This window comes from Anomaloglossus baeobatrachus, chromosome 1 (assembly GCF_048569485.1).
Source record: "Anomaloglossus baeobatrachus isolate aAnoBae1 chromosome 1, aAnoBae1.hap1, whole genome shotgun sequence".
NCBI classification, from domain to species: Eukaryota; Metazoa; Chordata; class Amphibia; order Anura; family Aromobatidae; genus Anomaloglossus; species Anomaloglossus baeobatrachus.
Window position 1 is genome coordinate 958681493 of NC_134353.1, and position 27804 is coordinate 958709296.

A 27804-nucleotide genomic window follows, 5' to 3' on the forward strand; every position below is an offset into this window, starting at 1 on the left:
TTTCAGCATTCGCTGTCTCCACTGAACCTGGAGCCAGGGACGGCAGTGTGCAATAATGGTGTAAACCTGGTGGCGGCCCTACACTGCACCGGTGCAACCTCACACATGTGCTCTGCATGGCTCATGTCCTCAATTTGGTTGTACAGCAATTTCTAGGCCATTATCCCAGCCTGGATGCGCTGCTGCAGAAGACATGGTCGCTGTGTGCTCACTTCCACCGTTCACACACCGTAGTTAATCGATTTGTATCGCATCAGAGGTCTTTTGGCCTACCGGTTAACCGATTGATATGTGTTGTGCTGACATGGTGGAATTCCACTCTGCATATGTTGCAGTGACTTTGGCAACAGCGATGAGCCCTGCAGCAGTAGGTCATGACACGTAGCCTGGGCTAACACAGTCCAGTCGTGGGGTAAATCATATTTGCAGAGAGGGCACAGATGAAGAACCTTTGCATCCTTTTGTAGAGTTTAAGAATGGCTACTAAGATGGTTACCGCTGATGATGACGTTCTTCCCTTCACTATTTCGGTGGTCTACATGCTGCAGCACACTTTGAATAGTCTGCGGGAGGAAGTAATGGTAACGGGAGGAAGCAGAGAAGGATGCGGAAGGGAAACTACTATCTCTAAGGTCCAGACTGTCGTTGCGCAGGCGAGGTGGCATGAGAGGGTGGAGTACAGCAATCAAGGGGGTCTCATAGTACCAGACAAACTGTTAGTGAAGGTGCAGAAACCAAGGAACAAATAAAGGAAGACGAGGTGATGGACACACAACAGTCAGGAGATGAAGAAGATATTTATCCCCTCCTCTGTTGTCCGTGGTTGGTGGCAGGAGATGGAGGAAGCAAGCTTGGGTGATACCTCACCACCAACACACCATCCGACACATGAGCGCCTTCTTGCTGCACTATCTGGACATGATTCCCAAATTGTTAGTATTAGAAATTGTGCTGACTACTTGGATGGTTTAGATCCACGGTACAACAGTAAATTTTGCCAGTTGCTTCTCCCTCTGGAAAGTGAAGCTTGCTGGAGTATCAAAACCAACTTGTACACAATCTTAAGAGTGGTGTTCCCAAGACGGCAGTGAGGCCCACAGTGTGCATTGCTTTTCTAGACTTTGAAACCGGAGAACATCGAGTCGTTATTTCAGAAATTTTAGCATCAGTTTAAGTGGCAGAATAACTTTCTGTGAGGTTTGGCACATGTTTTTTTAGACCACCCCATGCACCAGCAGAACAGAGGACACATAGTAAGTGACTGGAGAGGATGGTGCAGGAGTATCTAGAGATCAATATTGATGCCACTAGGGGTAGGACTGACACTTTTGTATTTTGGTCTTCAAAAATGGAAGAGTGGCCTGAGCTCGTCAGTCACGCCTTGGAGGTTTTGTCATGTCCGACAGCCAGCGTTCTTTCAGAACGTGTCTTCAGCACTACTGGTGGTGTCCTGATGGATAAGCACATCTGGCTGTCACCTGAAAGTGTAGACCATCTAACTTTCATCAAGATGGATCTGGAATGATGTTTCCTCCCCGGTCGCAGACTGTGAACACTAGGAGATGGTGTAGTTTTCAGTTTGCTGTATTGATCTTGCATTATTGCAGTCTGTGACACCTTTGTCGTGGCTTCTATTGAGATGGGTGGGGAGGATGGAAGGGAAGATGGCCAGGTCATTACTGGGTGTAGGGATTGGGGGGTTAGTAGGAGGTGAAGAATTATAGGGGTGAAGGTGAAGAGCAACAGGGAAGTTTACAGTGACTGTGGATCCAGTTCCCTTCTGGTTCAGTTCTGGTCTAATTCATTATAGAACACGTTATAGATGCACAAGCAGATTAGCTACAAAATCTATTCTTAGAAGTGGGCTCAGGTGTGACCCAGAGGAAGGGGACGGTACTAGTGATAAGCGAGTATATTCATTACCATTCGCTACTCGCACGGATAGTAGTACGGTATTCGGGTTACTCGTTACATTGCGAGTTTTTGTGTATTCACCTCGCAATATTTGTTTGTCCCACCCAGAAGATTTGGCGCCTGATTTAATAAACATGCTCGGCTTCTTAACCAATTTCAGTAATGCCGCAGCCATCTTGGTTATGGCATTACTGTGATTGGCTGGCCGCGCAGCGTCGTAGAGTCTATAAAAGCCCTTTCGTTGCAGGGTTTTTGTTTTTTTTTGGTGCATCTTTGAGGTGACCACAAAGATGCAGCATGTCCATTCTTTTTGCATTTTGTCACTGCGTTTCAGAGGACTGGCAAATCAATCCACTCTGACTCCGGGTCGGCGGGGGATTGATCGATGGTGTCTGGCCAGATGCTGCTCATATAAAGTCTATGGGGACCAGAATCAGGCGCAAAAGGGTAAGAAAAAGCGCTTCATACTCACCGATCAATGGGGCGGGTGTCACACTGCTCCCGCGGTAGCTCTTTCACCGGCTTCTGTGATTGGTTGCAGTCAGACGTGCCTCCATGTGGTTCTATATCGTACAGTAAAATAAATTTAAAAAATGACATGTAGTTCCCCCAATTTTGATGCCCAACCAAGATAAAGCCCACAGCTGGGGGCTGATATTCTCAGACTGGGGAGGCCTCTGGTTATTAGGCTGGCCCCAGCCTAAAAATATCAGCCTGCAGCCACCTGTAATTGCCACATCCATTAGATGCGACAGTCCCAGCACTTTCCGATTGCCCTGCTGCGGTGGAAATCGGGGTAATAAGATTAGTGATGAGGGGGTGTCTCATAGACGCATGGCATGATTAATCTAGGACTTAATGGCAGCTATGGGCTGCCATTAACCCCTTATTACCCCGATTTCCACCGCAGCAGGGCAATCGGAAAGTGCTGGGACTGTCGCATTTAATGGATGTGGCAATTCCAGGTGGCTGCTGTCTTATATTTTTAGGCTGGGGAGAGCCTAATAACCATAGGCCTCCCCAGTCTGAAAATACCAGCCCCCAGCTGTGGGGCGTTATCTTGGCTGGGTATCAGAATTGGGGGGAACCGCATGTTTTGTTTTTTGTTTTTTTTTTTAAATTATTTATTTTACTGTACGATATAGACCCGCCCACCGGCGTTTGTGATTGGTTGCAGTCAGCTGTCATTCAGTGTGGGGGCGTGTCTAACTGCAATCACTCACAGCTGCCAGTATGCTGTATATAAAGGAGGACGGGTGCACAGCCTGACACGTTAAAAAGATGGAGTGCAGCCTCTTATGGGAAGGACGAGAATCAAACAAGAGAAAAGGTCACACATAATAGAAGCGCGCATCCAATTAGAATTAATATATAATTGAATCCATAGGAAACACACACATATAAAAACAAACAATCCATAAACACGACCGCTGCAAGAATGTATACATATTGCTCTTGAAGGACAATTAGTGAAGCAATACTATTATCATAAAGCATCGCTCATATAATGAGTAGATAAAGTGCCAAAGGTATTAATTCTAACCCAACCGGAGGGTCACCAGTTAAGGCAATATGTGTATATATAGGGCCTAATACATGTGATGGTCTCTACCCAAATGTACACAGATTACTCCATCATCAATAGATACTACAAATCATACTGCCATATATGATAATAACTGGGGTGAAATAAGTTATCAAAGAATCATACAGGGACATAGAAATTAATCATGTAAATATATATATATATATATATATATATATATATATATATATATATTGATAGAAACAATGGGTCACCTCAACTCCGAAATCTGCCTTATAGGTCAAAGAGATGACAGTAATGTTACCCTTATAGGTCAGATAAATAGAATATAACCTTAGATCAGGGAGCAGAAACCATGTGCCTATTGGTTATGCAAAAAGTACCAATAACAATTATATGACTTCTGCACAATCCACAATGTGAGCCTCACACCATTATATGATACAAAGGATCTGTATAATGAATGTCCAGAAACACACAATTAGCACTGGCACATGCAGAGAATTGGAAACTACTAAAGTCTACGCTCCAGAAACTAGCCCAAAGAATGATGGAAAACACACACATTTTTTTTATATATATATATATTATGCAAAAAGGGGTTGATCCCTAAGGTCACACATAGTTGGTGACCGGCCCGGTATCCGTTTGCAGTTGTCACAGGCAAGTATGTGAGCAGGGAAACCATGCATAAAGGAGATTGAGAGCCCAAGATATATTAGCATGTGCCAGTAAAGAGCAGAGAAGCAGGGAGCACGTCAGTAAAGAGCAGAGAAGCGGGGAGCACGTCAGTAAAGAGCAGAGAAGCAGGGAGCACGTCAGTAAAGAGCACAGAAGCAGGGAGCACGTCAGTAAAGAGCAGAGAAGCAGGGAGCACGTCAGTAAAGAGCAGAGAAGCAGGGAGCACGTCAGTAAAGAGCAGAGAAGCAGGGAGCACGTCAGTAAAGAGCAGAGAAGCAGGGAGCACGTCAGTAAAGAGCAGTGAAGCAGGGAGCACGTCAGTAAAGAGCAGAGAAGCAGGGAGCACGTCAGTAAAGAGCAGTGAAGCAGGGGGCACGTCAGTAAAGAGCAGAGAAGCAGGGAGCACGTCAGTAAAGAGCAGTGAAGCAGGGAGCACGTCAGTAAAGAGCAGTGAAGCAGGGAGCACGTCAGTAAAGAGCAGAGAAGCAGGGAGCACGTCAGTAAAGAGGGTCGTGGAGAGCGCCCCCCGCGATCCGCTGTATAGCAGCTTCATCAGGGGCAGCGGAGCAGTGTGACAGCCGGTGATGGAGGAGTCTGCATGCAGCACATTCTCCAGCCTCTCCCCATTCAGTTTCATCACTTTCCATCCATTTCAGCCTCTTCCTCAGGCTCCAGACCTCTTTGTTGGGTCCAGCAGGAAATTACTCGCATTCCCCATTGATTTGCATTGTACTCGCTATTCAGCACGAATATTACAAGCTACTCGTTCACAGTATAGCGATTATGAATATTTCGGTCCTCATCTCTAGACGGTATTCCTCAATTACATCAAAGCTGAGCCCAGATGTGGGGACCATAGACAGAGTACACAAGTGGTCACAGAGGAAAGTGGGGAGGGGGTCGTGGAGGGGTCAATTAGAGATAGACCAGATTTACTCACGCCGCAGAGGGAAGGGATGACAGATGTTGGGAAAGTTGAGTACCCTCCTCATAAATGCTTTTTTTCTGATCACTTTACAATTTAAGTAGAATAGCTGACGGGTGGATTACAGCGGATGTGTGGATTACAGCTGATGTGTTGATTACAGCTGATGCGTGGATTACAGCTGATGTGTGGATTACAGCTGATGCGTGGATTACAGGTGATGCGTGGATTACAGCTGATGTGTGGATTACAGCTGATGCGTGGATTACAGGTGATGCGTGGATTACAGCTGATGTGTGGATTATAACGGATGTGTGGATTATAGCGGATGTGTGGATTACAGCGGATGTGTGGATTACAGCGGATGTGTGGATTACAGCGGATGTGTGGATTACAGCGGATGTGTGGATTACAGCGGATGTGTGGATTACAGCGGATGTGTGGATTACAGCGGATGTGTGGATTACAGCGGAAGTGTGGATTACAGCGGAAGTGTGGATTACAGCGGAAGTGTGGATTACAGCGGAAGTGTGGATTACAGCGGAAGTGTGGATTACAGCGCATGCGTGGATTACAGCGGATGCGTGGATTACAGCGGATGCGTGGATTACAGCGGAAGTGTGGATTACAGCGCATGCGTGGATTACAGCGGATGCGTGGATTACAGCGGATGCGTGGATTACAGCTGATGTATGGATTACATAAGCAAGGATGGTTGACCTTAGGGAGATCAACATTCAACACCGCGGAGACATCATCACATGTTTCTCAACGCTGGCAGGAAACTAGCCAGGTCTTTCACCGGGAAGGAACAACCACAGGAAGGGCAGTCTCCAGTCAAGGAAACCACCTATACCAAACATGGTATCCATCCACAGACAGCTGTTTCGGGGTATTTGACCCTCATCAGTGTGGAGTAGGAAACTGGCTAGTGGGAGAAAATGTAGTCTTCTACTAGGCATTACTCCCACTAGCCAGAGAGGGCGACAGACCCCGCACTACATATGGGGGAGAGAGAGCGACAGACCCCGCACTACACATGAGGGAGAGAGAGCGACAGACCCTGCACTACACATGGAGGAGAGAGAGCGACAGACCCCGCACTACACATGAGGGAGAGAGAGCGACAGACCCCGCACTACACATGGGGGAGAGAGCGACAGACCCCGCACTACACATGAGGGAGAGAGAGACAGACCCCGCACTACACATGAGGGAGAGAGAGCGACAGACCCCGCACTACACATGGGGGAGAGAGAGCGACAGACCCCGCACTACACATGGGGGAGAGAGCGACAGACCCCGCACTACACATGGAGGAGAGAGAGCGACAGACCCCGCACTACACATGAGGGAGAGAGAGCGACAGACCCCGCACTACACATGGGGGAGAGAGAGCGACAGACCCCGCACTACACATGGGGGAGAGAGAGTGACAGACCCCGCACTACACATGAGGGAGAGAGAGCGACAGACCCCTCACTACACATGAGGGAGAGAGAGCGACAGACCCCGCACTACACATGAGGGAGAGAGAGCGACAGACCCCGCACTACACATGGGGGAGAGAGAGCGACAGACCCCGCACTACACATGAGGGAGAGAGAGCGACAGACCCCGCACTACACATGAGGGAGAGAGAGCGACAGACCCTGCACTACACATGGAGGAGAGAGAGCGACAGACCCCGTACTACACATGGGGGAGAGAGAGAGACAGACCCCGTACTACACATGAGGGAGAGAGAGCGACAGACCCCGCACTACACATGAGGGAGAGAGCGACAGACCCTGCACTACACATGAGGGAGAGAGCGACAGACCCCGCACTACACATATGGGGGAGAGAGAGAGACAGACCCCGCACTACACATGAGGGAGAGAGAGACAGACCCCGCACTACACATGAGGGAGAGAGAGCGACAGACCCCACACTACACATGAGGGAGAGAGAGCGACAGACCCTGCACTACACATGAGAGAGAGCGACAGACCCCGCACTACACATGGGGGAGAGAGAGCGACAGACCCCGCACTACACATGAGGGAGAGAGAGCGACAGACCCCGCACTACACATGAGGGAGAGAGAGCGACAGACCCCACACTACACATGAGGGAGAGAGAGCGACAGACCCCGCACTACACATGGAGGAGAGAGAGCGACAGACCCCGCACTACACATGAGGGAGAGAGAGAGCGACAGACCCCGCACTACACGTGGAGGAGAGAGAGCGACAGACCCCACACTACACATGAGGGAGAGAGAGCGACAGACCCCGCACTACACATGGGGGAGAGAGAGCGACAGACCCCGCACTACACATGAGGGAGAGAGAGCGACAGACCCCGCACTACACATGAGGGGGAGAGAGCGACAGACCCCGCACTACACATGAGGGAGAGAGCGACAGACCCCGCACTACACATGGGGGAGAGAGAGAGACAGACCCCGCACTACACATGGGGGAGAGAGAGAGACAGACCCCGCACTACACATGGGGGAGAGAGCGACAGACCCCGCACTACACATGGGGGAGAGAGCGACAGACCCTGCACTACACATGAGGGAGAGAGAGCGACAGACCCCGCACTACACATGAGGGAGAGAGAGCGACAGACCCCGCACTACACATGGGGGAGAGAGAGCGACAGACCCCGCACTACACATGGAGGAGAGAGAGAGACAGACCCCGCACTACACATGGGGGAGAGAAAGAGCGACAGACCCCGCACTACACATGGAGGAGAGAGAGAGCGACAGACCCCGCACTACACATGAGGGAGAGAAAGCGACAGACCCCGCACTACACATGAGGGAGAGAGAGCGACAGACCCCGCACTACACATGGGGGAGAGAGAGCGACAGACCCCGCACTACACATGAGGGAGAGAGAGCGACAGACCCCGCACTACACATGGGGGAGAGAGCGACAGACCCCGCACTACACATGAGGGAGAGAGAGCGACAGACCCCGCACTACACATGGGGGAGAGAGAGCGACAGACCCCGCACTACACATGAGGGAGAGAGAGCGACAGACCCCGCACTACACATGAGGGAGAGAGAGAGCGACAGACCCCGCACTACACATGGGGGAGAGCGACAGACCCCGCACTACACATGGAGGAGAGACATAATTTCTCCTTATTATCTTCAGTTATTTTTTTTTGTGTTTTTAGTTGATTTTTCTCAGCATCATCTCATCCTCTGTACAATAAAAGATCTTCTGTTGTTTTTTTTTTATTTTACTTGATTGACATAAAAGATGAATAAGGACAAAGACCAAATTATGGAGAAGATATTAAACCTGAGTCTGGAGATAATCTTCCATCTTACTGGAGAGGTGAGAGGCTCTGATGTCATCACATTACATCATTATCTATGGGGATAACAGAGGATATGACCGGGGAGGTGAGAGGTTCTGATGTCATCACATTACATCATTATCTATGGGGATAACAGAGGATATGACCGGGGAGGTGAGAGGCTCTGATGTCATCACATTACATCATTATCTATGGGAATAACAGAGGATATGACCGGGGAGGTGAGAGGCTCTGATGTCATCACATTACATCATTATCTATGGGGATAACAGAGGATATGACCGGGGAGGTGAGAGGTTCTGATGTCATCACATTACATCATTATCTATGGGAATAACAGAGGATATGACCGGGGAGGTGATGGACTCCGGAAATGTCTGTAGTGATATTATTAATGTCTCCACACTCAGGATTACACAGTAGTGAAGACCTCTAGTGATCGCTGTCAGGCCCCTGTGTCTGAAGGACGAGGAGGAACCCTGAGCCCAATCCCGGGGCCTCCACCTCACCCCCGGATACATGAGGACATCAATGACCAGAAGATCCTAGAACTCACCAACAAGATGCTGGAGCTGCTGACTGGAGAGGTGACACTGCTGGGAATGCTGGGACATTATACAGGACGGCACTGGAGGATTCTGGGTGATGACGGTATCATTGTGTTGTCAGGTTCCTATAAGGTGTCAGGACGTCACCGTCTATTTCTCCATGGAGGAGTGGGAGTATCTAGAAGGACACAAGGAGCGGTACAAGGAGGTGATGATGGAGGAGCCCCAGCCCCGCACATCACCAGGTAATAGACAGGACTGAATACACCCGGCCTATAATTATCTGTATGTAATAATGATGTCCGTCCTGTCTGTGTCTCCTGCAGGTCTCTCCAGTACGAGGACGACCCCAGAGAGATGTCCCGCTCCTCCTCCTCCTCCACAGGATCCTCAGGTAGATGGAGATCTCCCCTATGAGGTGTAGACGGCTGTGACCTCCTTGTGTTCAGTCTTGTTTTCTCCTCCAGTATTAGATGTTTTATACTTGTGTAATGAGAGCGGTGGAGACGGCAGGATCACAGCTGACCACAGACCTCACATGTCCGGATCTTATCTCCATTATTCCCGGGGACTTTTACAATATTTTGTTTTGCAGCTTTTGGATCCGGATAAAGATCTGAGCAATATTAATTCTCCAGAGAGAAATGTGAGGGGCGATCAGCGGAGTAACGAGGGGATTCCTACAGATCACCGCCCCGGTGAGTACAGACCACCCAATAACGCACACAAGTCACACATTCCTATTTTCCGCTCTTTGCTGTGTCAGTTTTTCCAGCGGTATATTAACCCTTCATGTAAAATACACATGAAATGTGACTGAATCTTTGATCCCGGTGCAGGTGATAACACGGGATGTACAGTTATGTTATAGATGAGAAATACAGCTGGACATGAATTCTGCCGATGTGAGCGAGGACGAGCTCCAGCTCTTTGATGTTATCCACTGTAAGAGCTGATGAGGGGTTTAAAAAAGAATTTAGTGGGGCATGACCTGGCTATGGAGGAGTGAGGACACGCGGTGTCTCAGCTCCTGCCGCTAGACCAAATATCAGCAGATGCACGCAGCCTACAGAGCCTGAAATAGACTATGACCCGGAGGAAAAGGGGCAGAACGCAAGGGTGCAACACCGGGTACTCTCAGCACTTTTTCCCCTGGCTCGTACTGCCAGAAGCCTCCAAGGGACTCCTAAAATGGCCTTGTTTCATACCTGTGCACCAGCAGCTGCGGTTACGTAGGGGGAGACTCCGGCACAGCTTACACCGAGCAGCCAGACTCTGCTCAGATGTATGGATGTCCAGGCATGGGAACCCAACGGCCAGCCGGCGGTGCAGAAGGTGTGTGGGTTGTGCAACATGGACAGCGGGCCTGGGACCCCAAGGCCTTTAGGAACAAGGCGGATCCCTCTTTCCAACGCAGTTAGATGGTCGCACAATGGCCCTGGATGGCGACTCTCACATGGTCTCAGAAGGCCAGAGCCTACATAACAGGGGGTTCCTTCCTGATGGAAGACGGAGCTTGGGGCAGGGGACCCCCAATAGTGATGTTCCCGGGAATGCTAGGCCATTAGTGCACTGCGTGAGCCCACAGGGTTCCTGGTTAAACTTAATGATTTTCTTAACTGCCATTCCGACCAGGGAGGATATGGAGGCCTATATTGCTGGGCTAGAACTGGCATACCGCACAGAACTGTCCGCCATGAGGGGAGATGTGGAGAGGGTCGCTGCCTGGAGTCAGCTACGGTGAAAATCCAGTGCCTTGAAGACTCCTCACAAGCCCAGAGCGCCATATTGGAGCAACATTCCCGCCAATTACAGTACATGGTTAAGGCTATGTGTGGCGCCCCTGGCCTTCAGGCGCCACAGGGTATTACACCACTTTCATGGGGTAATATGTATCCCGGGTCAGGAGGGGGTTAACTGCTGGTATCTTCACAAAACAATAAAGGTGCTTTCCACAGGGGGGTGGACTAGGGCAGACAGGATAGTTAGCCATCACGAACCATGAGACTTTCCCAGTTGCTAGGAAAACCACTGGGGGCAGGGACCACATGGGGTAGAAATAGGCGCAACAAATACACTAGAACAGAACCTTCCTGGGCTCAGCTTGGGATAACACCTAGCACTGACAACTGGAGTTTGTGTTTCTCTCTCTTTATGGGCCCGTGACTTGGAGCAGGAGGCTCGGCCCGGGTTCCGGATTGCAACTGAGAGACCGCCGACTATCCGGGATCGGCTGGAGCTCATCGTGGCAGTGGACGGTGCTCTGGAGCAGCACCTGAACTACTTGTGAGTAAAAGACCTGGAACCGCAGCCCCTGCCTCTGCCTCTCATTTACCGGTGTCGTCGTCGCCCAGCACTGCGGTGGCAACGGAGACTACCACGACCCTCGTCCTCCATCATCCTCCCCGGAGTAATCCCACTCCACCTGTGGGGAGCGACTCCATCCTGACTGCACCCAACATTTGCCCCGGTGAGAAATCCAGGAGCGGCGGCCGCATATCTGGCCGTGTGGCGTCACAATCATCTAATAGACTTTCCTAACCGTCACCCCCATCCTCCAACTACCGCCTCCATCCTTCTTACCACCCTCTGCCATCCCTTCCTGTACGCCTCGGGGCAATGGGACCGGGCCAAACCACCCCATGACAGAGCAGAGGATCTGCACTCCCAGCCCGGCGACAAGTAGGTGAAAAACACCTGCCCCGTGGGGTGCTACATGATACTGAAAATAGGAGCTGCAGAAAAAATAGGGTACGTGTCTTGCCAGAATCTGTTAAATCGAAAGACCTTCCTTGTACACTACAAACCATCTTTAACGAGATCCTGAGCGAACCCCCTAGCATGATGTTGGAACTAGATAGAGCTCTCACGGCCCTGGACCCTAAACCTGTGGAAAACGACTGCCCGAGAGATGTGATATGTAGAGAGCACCGCTATATTCTGAAGGAGCCTATTCTGCTCAAGATCCACAGTGGGGCCTTAGCTTTATTTGAAGATGGACAAATCCAAATTGTGCCTGACCTGTCCCGTTTCACTTTGCAAAGGCGGAGGTCCTTTTAACCACTATTGGACATGCTATGCTCCTACGACATCCTGTACAATTGGGGCTTAACGTTCTGCCTTCAGGTTTGCTACAAACGACGCATGCAAATCCTTTGATCCCCCTCTGACATGCCTTCCTTCTCTGCGGCCCTGGGCATCCCCTTGGTTGCCGTTGAGGACTGGCTACACTTTCCGATCGAACCGAGGGATGCTATGCCCTTAAGTGATCAGCAGCGCACTCTCCGCCGGGATGGAGGGGGGTAAACAGTTTCTCACCCCCCTTGATGGGTGCGGTCTACTCTACATGGAATTGCTGGACTGCCCCGTCACCAGATCGATTTGACGGAATCGAATTCATATCCTACTATTGCAGCAGACACACTTCGAGAATGGCCATCTCCCCTGCTTGGCACTATACCAAGTGGATACACCGCTCCAATCCAGAATCAAAATCAAAAGGGGTATCAATAGGTAGCCACGAGGTTTTAGGCACAAAGGTCGACTATAGGGCTGGTTTATTTTTTTGAAAATAAGTGTCAATTCTTCCCTTTTCACCATTAATAATTGGTATTTGCCTAATAGAGACCTGGTGACAACTTGCTCCTCCCTCCTGTCCTCACTGGCTGACTTTGCAGTCGGGATCCTGATCGTAGGTGGTGACCTGAACTTCACTGTTGACCCTAAGGGCTCATTCACATGACTGTTCCGTTTGTTCTGGTCGGTTCCTGTTTTTTTGCGGACCTACTGACAGGACCATCTTTTCAATGTATTTTGTGTAGGATCAGATGGCACATAGAAGCACTTCCGTGTGCATCCGATCCTACAAAAAAACACATTGGATGCCGTATGTCCATTCCGTTATTATGGAACATGTCCTCTTCTGCAGTGCGAGCAGCTGTTGGGATGATGAGTGTTGCCGTCAGGAGGTTAGTAAAGTTCATTACCTGCGGTGTTTCTGACCGTCGTGATCTTAAATCACCTCTCGCAGGCGGCCCAGACTGTGACTAGCGGTGACGTCACGGGCCGCTCGCGAGAGGTGATTTGAGAATGCGGCGGTTATTGAACTCAGTCACCAGCGCTGACATCAGGAGTGCAGCGATTTCCATCACCGCAGGTAATGCACCTAGCTAACCTCGTGAAGTCAGCACTGGTCATGCCCTGCAGTGACCTGGGCTGACCCATTGATGTTAGCTCAGGTCACTGCACTGCTCTGTCAGCCAATGGGGAACATTCTGTTCTTCATTGTCTGGGACAGTGAGTATGGTCCATCGTGGGACCCCCTTATTGGATTACGCTAGACCCGGATTTGTTTTTTCTTTCTAATAAATTGGTGAAAGAGGGAATGTTTTTTCAAATAATAATTTGTTTGTCATCTATTTTTTTTTAAATTTTTTTATTACTGACTAGGTTAGTGATGTCGGGTATCTGATAAACGCCGTGACATCACTAATGGCTGACATCATTACACATCTGGTATCAACCCCATATATTACCCCGTTTGCCACTGCACCAGGGCATCGGATGAGCTGAGGAAAAGCACCATGATTCGCGCATCTAATAGATGCACCACTTCTGGAGCGGCTGCGGCCTATAGGGCAGCTGTTCTGATGTGACTGATAGAATGGAAGTTTCACAGAGGCTCTAAACAGTGGGTTGGGGTCAAGCAGGATAGCTTAGAGATATCATTACACTACTTTCCGTGAACTGGTAGGGGAGAGCAGGGTTCGGGTGGGAAGGGAGGTAAACTTTCTTTGTACAGCTCGGGTGGTATGAGGTCAGGAGGGGTCTCTTTCAGGGCAGGGCATGCTAAATAACCTCTTGAACAAGTTGGAGTCTCCCCTGGGTCTAACTTCTAGACATGTTTTGGGGTTTAGGTATTCTGAGGAACACAGTTTTTTCTATGTTCTTCTAGGAAGCGTATTGCCAAACTACAATGTCCTTTTGGCCTACAGGCAAGATCTTTGTTGGAATATGTTCAGCTGAAATCCTTTTTATCCACTCAGGACAGGGAGAGGGTATTCATAGCCCCCACCCCCACCCCCACACACACTCAATTCAAAAAGCTTTTCCTACGTAACTCTCCACTTGAACATTCCATCTCGTTTATCTATCCAAAGGGATGCGACTGACAGCCCAACTTTATCTCTCTGTGGAGGGTGGAGCTAGGGGTCGACATTTCCGAGGATGGGTGGAACAGGGCATTTCTCTGATCTCTCAAATTATCTCTGGCATGTGCAGCTAAGGAGAAAAATTTAAAAAATACTTACCCGGTGGTACCAATGCCTGTCCACGTTACATGCTATTTTTCTTTCAGTATTTGACAGGTGTTGGCAATGTAATACAGAAAAAGGGTCGATGTTAGATATCTGGATGTTGTGGTAAACTGAAACCATTCTGGGAGTCAGTATTTTCTGTATGCCAAAATATGAGTTGGAAAGTGTGGAGGATCTCGCCCAGGTGGCCCTTCTCTTTGTGCTTGCAGAAGAGGGAAATGCTGCGCTTCTGCTTAACTGCAGCTCAAATGATCATTCCTAGAGGCTGGAAATGGATATGGTGTCCCACTTTGATGGATTAGCTGGATGAGTTGGCCAGTCTCTGGAGAATCTAATGGTAAAAATTGGTGGATCCACTGATAAATTTATCCGGGTGTGGGGGTCTTGGATCATGTTCTTTGATCCCCAGAGTTCCAATAGATCGTTGGGAATTCTTGAGAGGGTGGAGTGGCTTTCCCCTCCCGTTCTCTTTTTTTTTTCTTCCTTTCCCCTCTTTCTGTCCTTCTGTTCCCCATACTTATTCCTTTTTTTGTTTGAGAGTGGAGCCATACGGCCTGTAGATTGTTTTGCCTATTCTTCCTGTATGGCACTCAGACACTCTGTTTATTCAGATTTTTATTCCCGTTGTATACCTGTATTCTATGTATTGTCATGGGACCCTACTGAGTTTACTTTCCTGAGGTCCTATTATCAGCAAATGTTATTACTTAGGTGTCCTGTTCTTATAATATGAAGTGAATCATTTCCTCAAAGGTGTGTTGAGACCCTAATGACTTTATTATGAGGTGTCTATTTTGTCCGTCCGTTACTGTATGGCCCTGTGTGCACTAGACGTTTTTGCTGCGTTTTTAGCGGCGTTTTTTTACCGCGTTTATGTGCAGAAAATGCTGTGACTTTGCTTCCCCAGTAATGTCTATGGGTTTTCAGAAGTGCTTTCCGCACACAGCGTTTTTTGGTAGCTGCGTTTTTGTGGTGACCACAAAAACGCAGCATGTTAATTATTTCTGCGTTTTTCACTGCGTTTTTCACTCATTGAGTTCAATGAGATGTTCAAAACGCAATGAAAACGCAAATTGCAAATATAGCTGCGTTTCTATGACTAAAAACACAGCTATAAACGAATGGGGTGGGTAGTAAAGTGACGTGTACAGGAAGAGGATTCCTTCTGTCAGTAAACACAGAAGCGTGAATCCTTCCGATACCGCCACCGCTGCTTCCACAACTCGCCCGGTGCCATATCCGCTCCCGTGCGGCGCCATGGCCGAGAGGGAGGTGGAGGTAGCTGTGAAATCAAAAGTGAATAGTAGAAGAAATGTCATACTCACCTGTCAGCAGACTCCCAGTGCCAAGTCCGCCCCCAGCTTCTCTCCCGGTACTGCCACCCCCGCTCCGGCTGTTTGCCGGCTCCCCAGGCACGTCCGATGGCTGCAGGACCTGGCGGTGATCACCTGATGCAATCACCTGACACATCAGCTGATCGTAAGTCTCGCAGTGACGCTGGCTTTTTAGCGCCCGGCCGGCTTAAACGATCAGCTGATGCCATCAGGAGACTTCATCAGCTGATTACCGACAGCTCCTGCAGCGATAGGACGGGATCAGACTTCGGTCCAATCGCTCCAGGAGCTGCCGGTAATCAGCACGGACGTGGGTATTTTTTTTATTCCTTTTATTTTGCACTGATGCATCAGCTGATTATATAAACGGCTTTTAAACAATCAGCTGATGTGTGATGTGATTTAGGCCCTTGAACCTGACATCATCTGATCAGTATGCCTTCCAGCAAACCGATCAGATGATACTGGATCCGGATTGGACAGCGCGGGACCCTTGACCCAGGATTACTGCGGAGGGGGGTTCTTTATTTCAAGAAAGATGGAGTCACTAATTGTGTTGTGTTTTATTTATAATAAAAATATTTTTCTGTGTGTTGTGTTTTTTTTTATCTATACTAGAAATTCATAGTGGCCATGTCTAATATTGGCGTGACACCATGAATTTCGGGCTTAGGGCCAGCTAATAATATACAGCTAGCCCTAACCCTGTTATTACCCAGCGAGCCACCTGGCATCAGAGCAGCTGAAAGAGTTGGAAACAGCGCCAGAAGATGGCGCTTCTATGAAAGTGCCATTTTCTGGGGTGGCTGTGGACTGCAATTCACAGCGGGGGTGCACAGAATGCTTGGGCACCCTGCACTGCGGATTCTAATCCCCAGCTGCCTATTTGTACCTGGCTGGACTCAAAAATTGGGCGAAGCCCACGTCATTTTTTTTTTTAAATTATTTCATGAAATTCATGATATAATTAAAAAAAAGGGCTTCCCTATATTTCTGGTTCCCAGCCAGGTACAAATAGGCAGCTGGGGGTTGGGGGCAGCCCGTACCTGCCTGCTGTACCTGGCTAGCATACAAAAATATGGCGAAGCCCACGTCATTTTTTTTGGGCAAAAAACTCCTGCATACAGTCCTGGATGGAGGATGCTGAGCCTTGTAGTTCTGCAGCTGCTGTCTGCTCGCCTGCATACACTAGTGGATGGAGTATGCTGAGCCTTCTAGTTCTGCTCCCCCTGCGTCTCCCTCCAGCATACAGTCCTGGATGGATCATGCTGAGCCTTGTAGTTCTGCAGCTGCTGTCTGCTCTCCTGCATATGTCGCGGGCGGGGAGGAGGGTGTCAGCACACTACGCTCACCCCTTCTGCTCGGGTCCGGCGGCTGCCGCTGCTCAGTGGTGGCTCGAGCTGTGGGCCGGATCCCGGGGGTTCTCGAGCGGCGCTCCTCGCCCGTGAGTGAAAGGGGGTTGTTGGGTGTGGGGATTGTTTATTGTCCGTGACGCCACCCACGGTTGTGGTGATTTCACCACCGCTGCTCTATAGGCCCGGGAATGATGGTGTGTAGCAGCGAGATGTTGGGTTGCCCCTCCGTGGGTAGGGGTTGGTGATCCCGGGGCCCGGTGATGGGGTTAAATGCAGGGCCTGGTGGGCGCAGGGACGCGGGGGGCAGCGCTGTGCCTTGCGGCACTGTGGTACTCACTCAGCCTGAGACGTTGACAGTTTTACGGTAAACCACACGGCTGGAAAGACGGTTCCCAAGGACGGCTGCACTTGCTCTCCCAGTAGGTGATGGTGATGTCCCTTTTCCTTGCACCTTGGTTTCTGTGTTGGTAGCGATGGGTTCCCACCGGTAACCCGCTCCCCGGCTTCAAGCTGGACCGGAGGAGCTCTACTCTTTGCCCGCAGGCGCTGGCCCTGAGAAACTGGTGCCCTAGCGGTGGCGGTGTTTCTACTACAATGGTTGGGCTGTTGCCTTCAATCGGGACTTGGTTGTTGGGGGATCTACGTCCCCTTCACTGACGGATTTGGCAAATTATGGCGACTCCTAGCCTTGCCGGGGTCCGAGAGGCCCCTGCCCTGGTGCTGACTGTCCTTTGGTACACTGCTCCAGACCGCCAGGCCACTACCCGTCCGCGGTCCTTCCAGGAACTTCCAAACGGTCACCCCTTCAGACAATCACCACCGTTGCTGACCTTGCTGACTCTGTCCTGCACACAGCTGGACTCACTTCAGGCTTTCTTTCTGTCACCTTTCACCTTCCTTCAGCTTCTCTTACTCCTCCTTTACCACTTCCACTTCACTTCACTACTGTTACTTCCTTAGCTCATCTTAGCTGTTTACTCCTTCACCTCCCTAGCTTAACTGCTGTTTTTTCCCGCCTCCAGAGCTGTGAACTCCTCGGTGGGCGGAGCCAACCGCCTGGCCCACCCCCTGGTGTGAACATCAGCCTCTGGAGGAAGGCAACAAGGATTTTAGTTTAGCTTTGGTGTTCCTAACTGGGATGTAGGGTGTGAGGGTGCAATGACCTGTGACCCCTGGCTTGCCCAGGGCGTCACATTCCCCCTTAGCAAAATGCAGACCGTCCGCGGGCTGCCCGTCCAACACCGGTTTTATTTTTCTGTAAATGCATAAAAAGGGGCAACATTGTAAAACGGTAACATATATACATTTTTAATGAATTTTCCCTTAACGGGAGGCACTTTTCTTAAACGTTTCAAACGGTTTACGGTTACGGTTTCCGCTCTCTCCCACCCAAGTAACCTGGCCCTGATGCTGCCCCTAAAGCCCAGGCAGCACCCCTTGACCCACAGTCCAGCACACGGTACCCGAGCGGGATCTGTCCTTCCCCTCCAGAGGGTAGCCACCTGTTTCTTTGGTGGCTGGGCCCCAGCCGGCTCTGCTGCGGGCCCTCCCTCCAACCTGCCTCTCCGGAGGCGGCATTGCCGAAAACGGTAACGGCAAACAACTTATTTACAAGCCACTTAACGTTTGTGGTTGCCCTGCAAGTTCACGGGCTTGTCCATGGATAGTCCCCATGCAAAAACTTTTTAAACGGTCCCCACGGGGACAACGGTGCCGGCTCCGGCCGGATGCAAATCACACAGACAATCAGGTGAGGTACACTGTAATCATTTCACTTATCTTTCTTTTCAAACAAACTTATAAACTCAGACTTACTGATGGTCCCAACGGGGACTGCTGCAGCGGGCGTCCGCTGGCACTACTGGGCATTTTCGTCCTCCTCACCCGGCTCGGGGTGGAAGGACACGGGCACCAGCCCCTCCAGTGCATAGCAAGCACGGCGTGGAAGGGCCGCCCGATACCCGTTGTTCCCGGTTCGGGGGACATATGTGGCCTCCATGCCAGGCAGAGCAACGACCCCCTCCTCTTCCTCCGACACAGGCTCAGTGTCAGGACCGGAGTCGCTATCTTCTGCCCCTGCCGCAGTCACAGAGGGGTGCACGTCCGACGGGCCAGGTGCGGTGCAGCGCGCGAGCGAGTAGGACGGAGGTAACACAGGAGCCAGGGGCAGACCGGGTCCCTCAGCCGCAGCGACCGGTCCCTCGGGGACACAGGGGCGTGGGTCATTCTCCAGCTCCTCCATCACGGCCTCCACTCCATACACTCGCGCCACAGCAACTAGGGCCTCCACCTCCGCGGCCCACTGCTCCATCAGCCCGCTGATCCGACTCTGGTAGTGACGGCAGATCCTCGCCGCCCGGGCCCTCAGCAATGCCGCTGTTCCAGACACCCGCTCGGTAGCCTCTGCAGAACTAGGTGGGGCGGACATCTCGGCAGTCGTGCTTTCCAGGAACTCAGTACGTCTGCAGAGTCCTGGCGTCCCTGCTTTTATAGCTGCAGCTACATGCAGCCAGCCGCCATCGCGTCCCCCTTAGCTCTTTCCGGCCCCTCCTCTCTCGGGGCGGGGTTTTGGCCTTCGTGCCTCTGCTACTCGAGAAGACGCTCGAGCGGGAACTTTTCGCGCCAAAGATGGCGGCTTTTGAAATTTTTCAGCCGGATACCTCCGGCGGTCACAAGGCGCACCTCTACCAGACGGCAGAGCGGTAGGATCCTGTTCGTGACGCCAAGTTGTGTCGCCCGTGGATAAGGGGTACTCAGATCCGGGCCACGGGGTCACTTCTGTGGGTATCACGGTTGCGTGACCCGGTCTGTGATCCCAGGCTCCACAGTAAAAAGGGGATTAGGTAAGGGAGATTGTCCGTGACGCCACCCACGGTTGTGGTGAGGTTGTGACACCACCGCTGCTCTGGACGGGGATCCCGGGAGCGATGACAGGGAGCAGCGTAGTTGTTATGTCCCCTCCGTGGGTAGGGGGGTTGGTTGTCCCGGGGCCCGGTGATGGGGTAGGGATGGATGGCAGGCAGGCTACAGGGCCTGGCGAGGTGCAGGGTCGCAGGGGCAGAGCTGTGCCGCACGGCACGGTGGTACTCACTCAGCCCAATGATGCACACAGAGTCTCTGCTGAAACAAACGGCTGGATGGACGGGTCCCACAGGCGGCTGCGGTGTTTTCCCCTGACCCCAGGTTGGTAATGTAAGTCCTTTCCTGCACCTTCCGTACACTCCTCCTGCGCTCCGGTTTCCAGCTGGCTCCCCGATTCAGTACCGGTGGGCTACCGCCCAGCCCCGACTACCTGCGGTTCCACCAACTGTCTCCCCGGCTCCCTGCAGACGGCCACTACCGTCTGCCTGACTCTCTGCTGCACGAGGGCCCTAGGCTCCAATCCTAGGTCCCAGTCTGTGTCTGCCTCCTTGCAGACCTCCTCTCTCTTCCTCTCCTAGGACTTGACTGGGCTTGTTTCCTGCCTCAGGCCAGCCAAACTCCTGGGTGGGCGTCTACATCTCCTGACTCCACCCACCTGGTGTGTCTGTCTGAGCCCGAGACAGAAAGCAGGTCACTTTGGGGATGTCTGCTGTGAACTGCTGGGGGTGGGGGTGTGTGTCTGTTGTTATCTGTGGCCCCTGGCTTGTCCAGTGCGCCACATTCCCCCTTAGCAAAATGCAGACTGTCCGCGGGCTGCCCGTCCATCACCGGTTTTATTTTTCTTTTAACTGCAAAAAAATGAAAACATTAAACACAAGCATTTTCAATCTTCCCACAACGGGATGCACATTACTTTAACGTTGCAACAGTAATCAAACACTTTTAATATTAACAGTGGAACGTGTCCTTCAGTCACCCACCCAAACAACCTGGCCCTGATGCTGCCCCTAAGAAATGGGCAGCACCCCTTGACCCCAGTCCAGAACCAGGCTGCCCAGATAGTTAACGGGATGGGTGCTTTGCGGCCGGGCGGACTGCCGGAGCCGTCGTCATCTCCATCGCGGCTGGGATGGAAGCCGGGACCGGTGGCAGGGCGGTGACAAAGGTAAGACCTGGGCCCTCCCTCACAGACGCTGCGAGCTCTGCTACCAGTGACAGAGGTAATGGGTCGGTCGGGGCGTTGGCCGCGGGCACGGGCACTGAGGTTTCAGCGGTGCCGGACGGACGGGACATCTCGTGCAGCGGTGTTCCAGGAACCAAACACTGGCAGAGTCCTGGCATCCCTGCTTCCACAGCCGCGGTTCACATGCGGCCGGACGCCATCCCGTCCCCCTTAGCCTCTTTTTAGCACTTCCTTCTTCAGGGGGCGGGGCTCCACTTTCGCGCCTTTCCTGCTCGGAGAAGACGCTCGAGCGGGAAATTTTTCGCGCCCAAGATGGCGGCTTTGCAAAACTTTCGGCCGGACACCTCCGGCGGTAACAAGGCGCACCTCTACCCAACGGCAGAGCGGTAAGATCCTGTTCGTGACGCCAAATGTCGCGGGCGGAGGAGGGGACGCCGCGCTCTCCCTACTGCTCGGGTTCGGCCGCCGCTGCTGCTGCGGCCTGCTGCTGCTCGGTGGCTCGAGCGATGGGCCGGATCCCGGGGACTCGAGCAGCGCTCCTCGCCCGTGAGTGAAAGGGGATTGGTTTTTGGGATTGTTTATTGTCCGTGACGCCACCCATGGTTGTGGTGAGATTGGAACACCACCGCTGCTCTGGACGGGGATCCCGGGAGTGATGGTATGGAGCAGCTAGATGTTAGTCCTCCCCTCCGTGGGTAGGGGATTGGTTGTCCCGGGGCCCGGTGATGGGGAAGCTGGATGGATGGCAGGCCAGGTGCGGGGCCTGGTGAGGTGCAGGGTCACAGGGACAGCGCTGTGCCGCACGGCACGGGGTACTCACTCAGCCAGTAATCACGACACAGTCCTTGGTAAAACACTCGGCTGGATGGACGGGTGCCCACAGACGGCTGCGGTTGTTGTTTCTCCCCTGACCCAGTTTGGTGGTGGTGATGTCCCTTTTCCTTGCACCTTGGTTTCTGTGTTGGTAGCGATGGGTTCCCACCGGTAACCCGCTCCCCGGCTTCAAGCTGGACCGGAGGAGCTCTACTCTTTGCCCGCAGGCGCTGGCCCTGAGAAACTGGTGCCCTAGCGGTGGCGGTGTTTCTACTACAATGGTTGGGCTGTTGCCTTCAATCGGGACTTGGTTGTTGGGGGATCTACGTCCCCTTCACTGACGGATTTGGCAAATTATGGCGACTCCTAGCCTTGCCGGGGTCCGAGAGGCCCCTGCCCTGGTGCTGACTGTCCTTTGGTACACTGCTCCAGACCGCCGGACCACTACCCGTTTGCGGTCCTTCCAGGAACTTCCAAACGGTCACCCCTTCAGACAATCACCACCGTTGCTGACCTTGCTGACTCTGTCCTGCACACAGCTGGACTCACTTCAGGCTTTCTTTCTGTCACCTTTCACCTTCCTTCAGCTTCTCTTACTCCTCCTTTACCACTTCCACTTCACTTCACTACTGTTACTTCCTTAGCTCATCTTAGCTGTTTACTCCTTCACCTCCCTAGCTTAACTGCTGTTTTTTCCCGCCTCCAGAGCTGTGAACTCCTCGGTGGGCGGAGCCAACCGCCTGGCCCACCCCCTGGTGTGAACATCAGCCTCTGGAGGAAGGCAACAAGGATTTTCTTCAGCGCTCTATTGGGAGACCCAGACGATTGGGGTATAGCTACTGCCCTCCGGAGGCCACACAAAGCACTACACTAAAAAGTGCAAGGCCCCTCCCCCTCTGGCTATACCCCCCCGTGGTATCACGGGTTCTCCAGTTTTAGCTTTGTGTGCGAAGGAGGTCAGACATCCACGCATAGCTCCACAGATTTTAGTCAGCAGTAGCTGCTGACTATTTCGGATGGAAGAAAAGAGGACACATATAGTGTCCCCAGCATGCTCCCTTCTCACCCCTGGATGGTGTTGTAAGGTTGAGGTACCTATTGCTGGTACGGAGGCTGGAGCCCACATGCTGCTTTCCTTCCACATCCCCCTGAGGGGCTCTGAGGAAGTGGGATCCTGCCGGCCTCAAAGCTCTGACGCCGGGCTCCATCCACAGACCCATTTGAACCTGCTGGATACGGAGCTGGAGTACCGTTCAGGGACATGGCCCTGCACCATTACAGGTACTCTGTGTCCCCGTACACACAGGCACAGCACACTCCAGACTTGCTGGGTGTGCTAGTGCGCCGGGGACAGTAAAGGGTTACAGTCACTGCAGCCTTGCTGAGTGACTTTGTGTTTTGGGAACTACCGCGCCGGACGCTCCGGGAGCGGCGGCGCGGCTGGGACTTGTAGTTCGCCGGGGACTGGGCGCCGACCGCGCTTTTACGGCGGCGGCGCTTATAACTCCAGTCCCCGGCTTCTGCGGCCTAGTGCCGCTTCGTTCCCGCCCCCTCCCTGTCACTCAGGGAAGGGGACAGGCGCTGAGCAATCAGCAGCGCCGAGGGCTGGAGCCTTTTTACATGCTCCAGCCCTCTCACTGCACTCTGTCGGACGCCGGATTCCCGCTCTGACTTGGGGGCACGCCCACGGCCCGCCCCTACTCACACGAGCTGGGGAAGAAGCCGGCAGCCATTACTGCAGAGCTCGGGGCACCAAGGCAGGACAGTGGCGATCATACACCCGCTTATAGGCGGGCGGTAAGAGGCACACATAGTGCTGACCACGATATAACTGCAGTGTATACATGTGTTGTTTTTAACTACATAGGTCGCTATATGCCCGCTTGGGGAGCGACACATCAGCAGCAGGAAAGCAGGTGTGCTAGAGCACAGGCTTTCTAGGCTGCTTGTTTTGCACGACTGAGGTGTTCATTTGTGTTTATGCTGATATGCTATACATTGCACTGTACAGTCGCTAGTCTTAGCTATATTCTTCTGGAATGGCTAGACTACAGCAGCAGAAAACCAAGGGTGCTGGGGCACAGGTTTTTTTCTATGCTGCTTGTATTGCATGGGCTGCAGTGTGCATTTGTACTTGTGCTTGTATGCTATACATTGCACTGTATGGTCACTCTTCTGGGCTATATTCCCCTAGATGACCAGTCTACAGCAGCAGAAGAGCAGAGGTGCCAGGGCACAGGCTTCTATGCTGCTTGGATTGCATGTGCTGCAGTGTTCATTTGTACTTGTGCTTGTATGCTATACATTGCACTGTAGGGTCACTCTTCTGGGCTATATTCCCCTAGATGACTAGTATACAGCAGCAGAAGAGCAGGGGTGCCAGGGCACAGGCTTCTATGCTGCTTGTATTGCTTGTGCTGCAGTGGTCATTTGTACTTTATGCCTGTATGCTATACATTGCAATGTACGGTCACCAATCTTGGCTATATACTTCTAGATAGCTAGTCGGCAGCGGCAAAAAAGCAACACAGTTTTCAGTGCTGTTTTTACTACATGGGATGCTGTTCATGACACCGTCCCATTGTGTGCATGCTCCCCTGTAGCACGTCGTCTGCCGGGGTCTCTAGCACTTCGTCTGCCGGGGATCTACTAGTTGTGGCCAAAGAAACCTCCTGTCAACCCTGTCCATGGACAGGGACGGAGTAGTCATAATATAGAGACTTGCACCCATGGGCAATCTACTTGAACAAAAGGCAGCTCTTCAGGGCTTTGATACTGACATCGCTCTCAATCCGGATACACCGGGTGGTAACGCCATACGGAATGATCCTATACCGTCCACCAATGGAAGGTTGGATCTTTCTCCCTCAGCTCCCCCAGTGGAGATAGGAGACGAACAGGAGAAGTTCCTTTTCAGTGTCTCACACAGATATTGAGTATTTTTCTGGCCACGCTGACTTCAGAGAAGCAGTCCAGGAACACCACGCTTACCAGATAAGCGTCTTCTCCAAACGTTTTTAGGATACACGTTATCCCTTTTTTCCCCTGACGTGGTCAGCGCTGGACCCAGGGTCCAAAGGTGGATTCTCCAATCTCCAGGCTTGCATATAGAGCCATAGTTGCACTGGAGATGGGGCTTCACTTAAAGATGCCATTCACAGACAGATGGACTCTGGTTGAAATCTGTCTAGGAGGCTTTCGGCGTGTCGGTTGCTCCGGCATTCACAGCCGTATAGGCAACCTAACCTTTTCAGCTGTTCTTGCGCAGCTGGCCTTGAGCACATGTACATCTGTACCGCAGAGGCGTCCGTAACTCCGCAATGTCTGCACTGCGACTTACCCTATTAATGCTGTCCTAAAAGTACAGTCGAGGTTTCGGTCCTTCCCAAGCTCGGGCAGGTCCCAATTGTCCTCGTGCAAAAGGGCTACAAAACCTCAGACGGGCTCAGATTCCGGCCGGGCTCAATCACGCCCAAGGAAGGCAGCCGGAGGAACCGCTACCAAGGCGGTCTCCTCATGACTCTCAGCTCTCTCTCTCTCTCCGCATCCGCGGTTGATGGCAGACTCTCCCGCCTTTGGCGACATTTAGCTGCCACAGGTCACAGACCGGTGGGTGACGGACATTGTGCTCACGTGCACAGGACAGTGTTCTGTTCTCGTCCTCTGACTCCATTCTTCAGAACGGCCCCACCTCTCCACCGAGCAGATGCCCTGCTGCAGGCGGTGGACGCTCTAAGAGCAGAAGGAGTGGTGATCCCTGTCCCCCCTCAGGAACGAGGGCGAGGGTTTGTACTCCAATCTCTTTGTGGCTCCAAAATGGACGGTTCCTTCCGTCCTGTTCTGGTTCTGAAACTGCTCAACGAGCATGCGAACGCCAGGCGGTTCCGGATGGGATCCCTCCGATCTGTCATTGCCTCAATGTCTCGAGGAGACTTCCTTGCCTCAACAGACATCAAAGATGCCTATCTCCACGTGCCAATTGCTACGGAGCACCAACGTTTTCTACGTTTTGTGATAGGAGACGAACATCTTCTGTTCGTAGCTCTGCCATTCAGTCTGGCGACAGCCCCACGGGTGGGCACCAAGGTCATGGCAGCAGTGGTAGCAGTCTTGCACTCTCACGGACACCCGGTGATTCCGTACTTGGACGATCTACTCGTCAAAGCAACCTCCCTCGAGGCATGCCAACGCAGCCTGAATGTTACGCTGGAGACTCTCCAGACTTTCGGGTGGATCATCAATTTGGCAAGGTCAAATCTGTCTCCGACTCAATCACTAACGTATCTCGGCATGGAGTTTCATACTCTATCAGCCATAGTGAAGCTTCCGCTGAACCAGCAGCGTTCACTGCGGACAGAGGTGCAGTCTCTCCTTCAAGGCCAGTCGCACCCCTTAAGGCGCCTCATGCACTTCCTAAGGAAGATGGTGGCAGCCATCGAGGCAGTTCTCTTTGCGCAGTTTCATCTGCGCCAACGGCAATCGGAGGACTCTCTGCAATAGTGGCTTATTCCCACCTCATTGCCATAGCCCCAATCCTGGGCAGTGGTCACGACAGATACGAGTCTGTCAGGGTGGGGAGCAGTTTGTCTCCGCCACATGGCTCAGGGGACGTGGACTCAGCAGGAGTCCACCCTTCAGTTCGATGTGCTGGAAATCGGGGCAGGGTATCTTACCCTATTAGCTTTCCAAAAGTGGCTAGAAGGGAGCAGATCCGAATCCAGTCGGACATCTCCACAGCGGTGGCATACATCAACCACCAAGGAGGGACACGCAGTCAGCAGCCTTCCAGGAAGTCCGGCGAATCCTCATGTGGGTGGAGGACACAGCATCCACCATATCCGCAGTTCACATCCCGGGCGTAGAAAACTGGGAAGCAGGCTTCCTCAGTCGCCAGGGCATGGACGCGGGGGAATGGTCCCTTCACCCGGACGTGTTTCAGGAAATCTGTTGCCGCTGGGGGGGGGGCCGGACGTCGACCTAATGGCGTCTCGGCACACCAACAAGGTCCCGGCATTTATGGCACGATCGCGCGATCACAGAGCTCTGGCGGCAGACGCCTTAGTGCAAGATTGGTCGCAGTTCCGGCTCACATATGTGTTTCCACCTCTGGCACTCTTGCCCAGAGTACTGCGCAAAAATCAGATCCGATTGCAGCCGCGTCATACTCGTCGCACCAGACTGGCCGAGGAGATCGTGGTACCCGGATCTGTGGCATCTCACGGTCGGCCGACCGGGGTCACTACCAGACCGACCAGACTTACTGTCTCAAGGGCCGTTTTCTCCATCGGAATTCTGCGGCCCTGAACCTGACTGTGTGGCTTGTGTGTCCTGGATCCTAGCGTCTTCAGGATTATCCCAAGGGGTCGTTGCCACCATGAGACAGGCTAGGAAGCCCACGTCTGCTAAGATCTACCACAGAACGTGGAAGGTTTTCTTAATCTGGTGCTCTACTCAGGGAGTGTCTCCCTGGCCATTTGCATTGCCTATCTTTCTTTCCTTCCTACAATAGGAGTTAGAAAAGGGCTTGTCGCTAGACTCCCTCAAAGGGCAAGTCTCAGCACTATCCGTGTTTTTTCAGAAGCGTCTAGCACGTCTTTCTAAGGTGCGCACGTTCCCGCAGGGGGTTTGTCATATCGTACCCCCGTACAAGCGGCCGTTGGATCCATGGGATCTGAACAGGGTTCTAGTTGCTCTCCAGAAGCCGCCTTTCGAGCCTCTGAAGGAAGTTTCCTTTTCTCGCCTGTCACAGAAGGTGGCGTTTCTCGTTGCGATCACATCGCTTCGGCGAGTGTCTGAGCTGGCAGCTCTGTCATCCAAGGCTCCCTTCCTGGTGTTTCACCAGGACAAGGTAGTGCTGCGCATCATTCCGGAGTTTCTCCCTAAGGTAGTATCCTCGTTTCATCTTAATCAGGATATCTCCTTACCGTCCTTTTGCACTCATCCGGTTCACCGGTATGAGAATGATTTACGTTTGCTAGATCTGGTGAGAGCACTCAGAATC

The 27804-nt window shown here is 52.2% G+C and overlaps 3 protein-coding genes across 4 annotated transcripts in view; 1 reads left to right on the top strand and 2 right to left on the bottom strand.

Annotated features, from left to right (window-relative positions):
* Window positions 1-27804, bottom strand: part of LOC142257597 (uncharacterized) — a 1260196-nt gene that overhangs the window by 840965 nt on the left and 391427 nt on the right. The window lies entirely within an intron of this gene.
* Window positions 1-27804, bottom strand: part of LOC142303624 (uncharacterized) — a 307530-nt gene that overhangs the window by 119425 nt on the left and 160301 nt on the right. The window lies entirely within an intron of this gene.
* LOC142303630 (uncharacterized) overlaps window positions 1-27804 on the top strand; it is a 62659-nt gene that overhangs the window by 4424 nt on the left and 30431 nt on the right. The window contains exons 5-9 of the mRNA XM_075345172.1: window positions 8333-8410; window positions 8804-8980; window positions 9063-9186; window positions 9268-9335; window positions 9537-9639. Coding sequence (XP_075201287.1) covers window positions 8333-8410; window positions 8804-8980; window positions 9063-9186; window positions 9268-9335; window positions 9537-9639 — 550 coding nt within the window. The remainder of the gene's footprint in view (window positions 1-8332; window positions 8411-8803; window positions 8981-9062; window positions 9187-9267; window positions 9336-9536; window positions 9640-27804) is intronic.